The sequence below is a fragment of the Pollicipes pollicipes genome, unplaced genomic scaffold, assembly GCF_011947565.3.
Source record: "Pollicipes pollicipes isolate AB1234 unplaced genomic scaffold, Ppol_2.1 Scaffold_4881;HRSCAF=5763_pilon_pilon_pilon, whole genome shotgun sequence".
Lineage (NCBI taxonomy): Eukaryota > Metazoa > Arthropoda > Thecostraca > Pollicipedomorpha > Pollicipedidae > Pollicipes > Pollicipes pollicipes.
Window position 1 is genome coordinate 29,246,578 of NW_023596576.1, and position 2,678 is coordinate 29,249,255.

The 2,678-nt window shown below is 46.0% G+C and overlaps 1 protein-coding gene across 1 annotated transcript in view; it reads left to right on the forward strand.

Annotated features, from left to right (window-relative positions):
• The first annotated feature begins 302 nt into the window (after window positions 1-302).
• The window catches only part of LOC119101618 (uncharacterized), a 13,072-nt gene continuing 10,696 nt past the window's right edge, over window positions 303-2,678 (forward strand). Inside the window, exons 1-3 of the mRNA XM_037225009.1 lie at window positions 303-835; window positions 1,944-2,195; window positions 2,555-2,667. Of these exons, the coding sequence (XP_037080904.1) occupies window positions 559-835; window positions 1,944-2,195; window positions 2,555-2,667 (642 nt within the window). The 5' untranslated portion in view covers window positions 303-558. The remainder of the gene's footprint in view (window positions 836-1,943; window positions 2,196-2,554; window positions 2,668-2,678) is intronic.

Below are 2,678 nucleotides of genomic sequence, written 5' to 3' on the forward strand. Positions count from 1 at the left end.
CAATCAAAATTTGAAGATAAAAATTTGATTGCAGATCGAGCCGTCAGCCATGTGTATTAACAGGCCAAGCCATGCCTGTCCTAGCCTTTATCCGAAAAGTGGGGGGCAGTTAACACTGCTGGCACCCCTCGCCCCCTGTTCCTACGCCCATGGCTCCCTCACCACCTTGTTCCTGCGCCCATGAACCAGAGCTTCACCCGTCGGCATTTCGGCACAACTAATTTGATACTGTCTTCCTTTGTTGCCAAACGCTTCTTTTATGGCGCATGTAAGCAAATCGGCAGACCCAAACAAGCCCAACTGTTAGAAAGCCTTGAGCCCAGTGGTTAGCGGTCTCTGGTGCTGCGCAATTGCATTGTGTTATTGGTGGAAAATCTAACTGTTGATGCATTCGGACAGCAATGTGAAATTGGTCACACATATGTAGCTCCAAGTAATAAATGCAATCATGCATACACATCTAGCCGTCACATGTTTGTGTGTGATGTCAATGCTGTAGTTTTTTTTGGACGTCAGTGGTGATGCGCATACAACTGGAATAAGGAAGTAACAGCTGAGATGGTCAGCAACAGAAATATTATCTTGGGGGTTTCTTTAGTTAATTTGTCAAAATTATCCACAAAAGTTTTTGGTCAGCTGAATGTTGCCCAGCTTGTGGATGCTAATCTCAAAGATATTGAGCGACACTTGGCATGTTTTGTCATTAATGTTTGTAATTTGAGTGTACATGGGAATGTTGCTTGGGTAAAGCATATAGTGACAGACTTGTGCAATGTCATACACAAGCTCATAGAAAGTAGCAAGAAACAGGTCATCTGCAAGTATGGTTGTGCAGGTAATATAATGCTTTATGTAGCTAAGCTACTTAGTATTGCCAGGGGCAGTCACAGTCATTGTGTTTGGCTAAAATAAGTATATGTACATTTTATCCCTTCCCTGTGAACATCAAGCCATATCAAGGCTATCTAACAGGCTATATCATATTGGGAGGCAGCCCTAGATGGCAGATAGTACATTCTGTCAAATTCCTACATGCTCTTGTAGCATGTATGCAGGTAACAATATCTACTCCCACAGGAGGCCTCAGATGTCCAAGAGAATATGTTATTTGGTTTAATACACCTGGATTAGGGAAACTGTCTAAATGTATACAAAAATCAAGGGGAGTTCCTAAAGGTTTAGATAGGAAAGCCTGGATTTGTGAGTAGGTCCTGAGTCATACACCCACTCTCCCTGGAAAAGTATGATGTCTTTGCCTTTGCCTCTCATCATCTTTTAATTTTCCCAATATTTGAGTTTCAAGGCATTCCAATTCCAGCCATACAGAGCATGATGACATGATCTTACTGCTTTATCACAATGCACCAATTGTTTTGTAGCTTAGCTACATGTTAGAATGCAGCGATCCATCAGGGCATCATAAGTGCCCCATTGTAATGCATTGTAGATGATGAAAGCAAACATTGCATAGTTTTTCCCAGTACAATGTAAGTCTTATCCTGAAGTTAATACTGCTGTCATAATAACATTTAACTTGAGATGTGTTTATGTCTACTGACCAACAAATGTCTGGCAGCAATGCTGGTGGGATCTGTAAAATTTATTGCTCAATAATGCAAACTTGCAAGTGTGCTTCCTTAGATGCAATGAAACAGTATGTTATAAATGTGTGCAGTGACATGGTGGTTACACAAAAAATCCTGTTCATTTTATATCACGCCCTTGGAAGCTCAGAGTTGAAATATGCACATGTATGTTGTTCAATCATGACCAGCTGCAAAGCAGACTATCACCACTGCCCTCATCCTTGTTTCCGTGGTAAATCTGCAGTTATCCTATTCCTGGCATGCAACTAACTTGACTAATGCAGGGGTTGTTACAATGCTAAAACCAGCACTTCAGGTGTCACAACCCTCCCATGCTGTTCCACTCTGCCATTACAGACATCAGTATGACATTGGACGAACTACTGGAGCTGTTGGAGGAGGCGTTCGATGCCGCGATGGCCCTGCTGGGGCCGCTGGTTGGCTTCAGCCCGGAGCAGATCGCTAAGGCCGACGCCGACCTCCACGCGCTGGTGACCACCATCAAGCGCCTGGAGCGCCGGGACATCGAGGCGCAGACAGCCGCCGAACGCATCGTCCGCGATCTGATGGAGCTTCTCAACGACCTCGGCGTCGACCCGCACTTCCCTAGTGAGTACCGGGGTTTGCAGGCCGGGCTTGTCGTACTGGCTGAGTCGAACAGCTTTTGAGTCCAAAATTGTGAGTCAACCCGCCCCCCGTCCCGAGTATTCCCCAATCATTGTCCCCACGCGTTGGCATTTCGCCAATCATGTTACAGAGTTGGGTACCGTGTAGAATAGTCCAACGAAATTGATCGCACATGGCATGCTGCAACTGAACAATACAAAATCCAAACTGCTTAATTATAGACGTTGGCAACGACGGTGTTAAGTGCCTAAATGGTCCTTAAAAACTGAGCATTTTATCCAAAAGTGAAACAATGCGCCCAACGCCACGTGGTTCCGAGCCTGACACTGGCGCCTATGCAGCGGACGACACGCCGACGGCGCTGGACGCCGCGCTGGAGGCGTTGCTCGGCGTGCTGGACGGCGCCCTGGACTTTTACGGGCCGCGTTACAACCTGGACCCGTACACGCTGAAGGTCATTAAGGC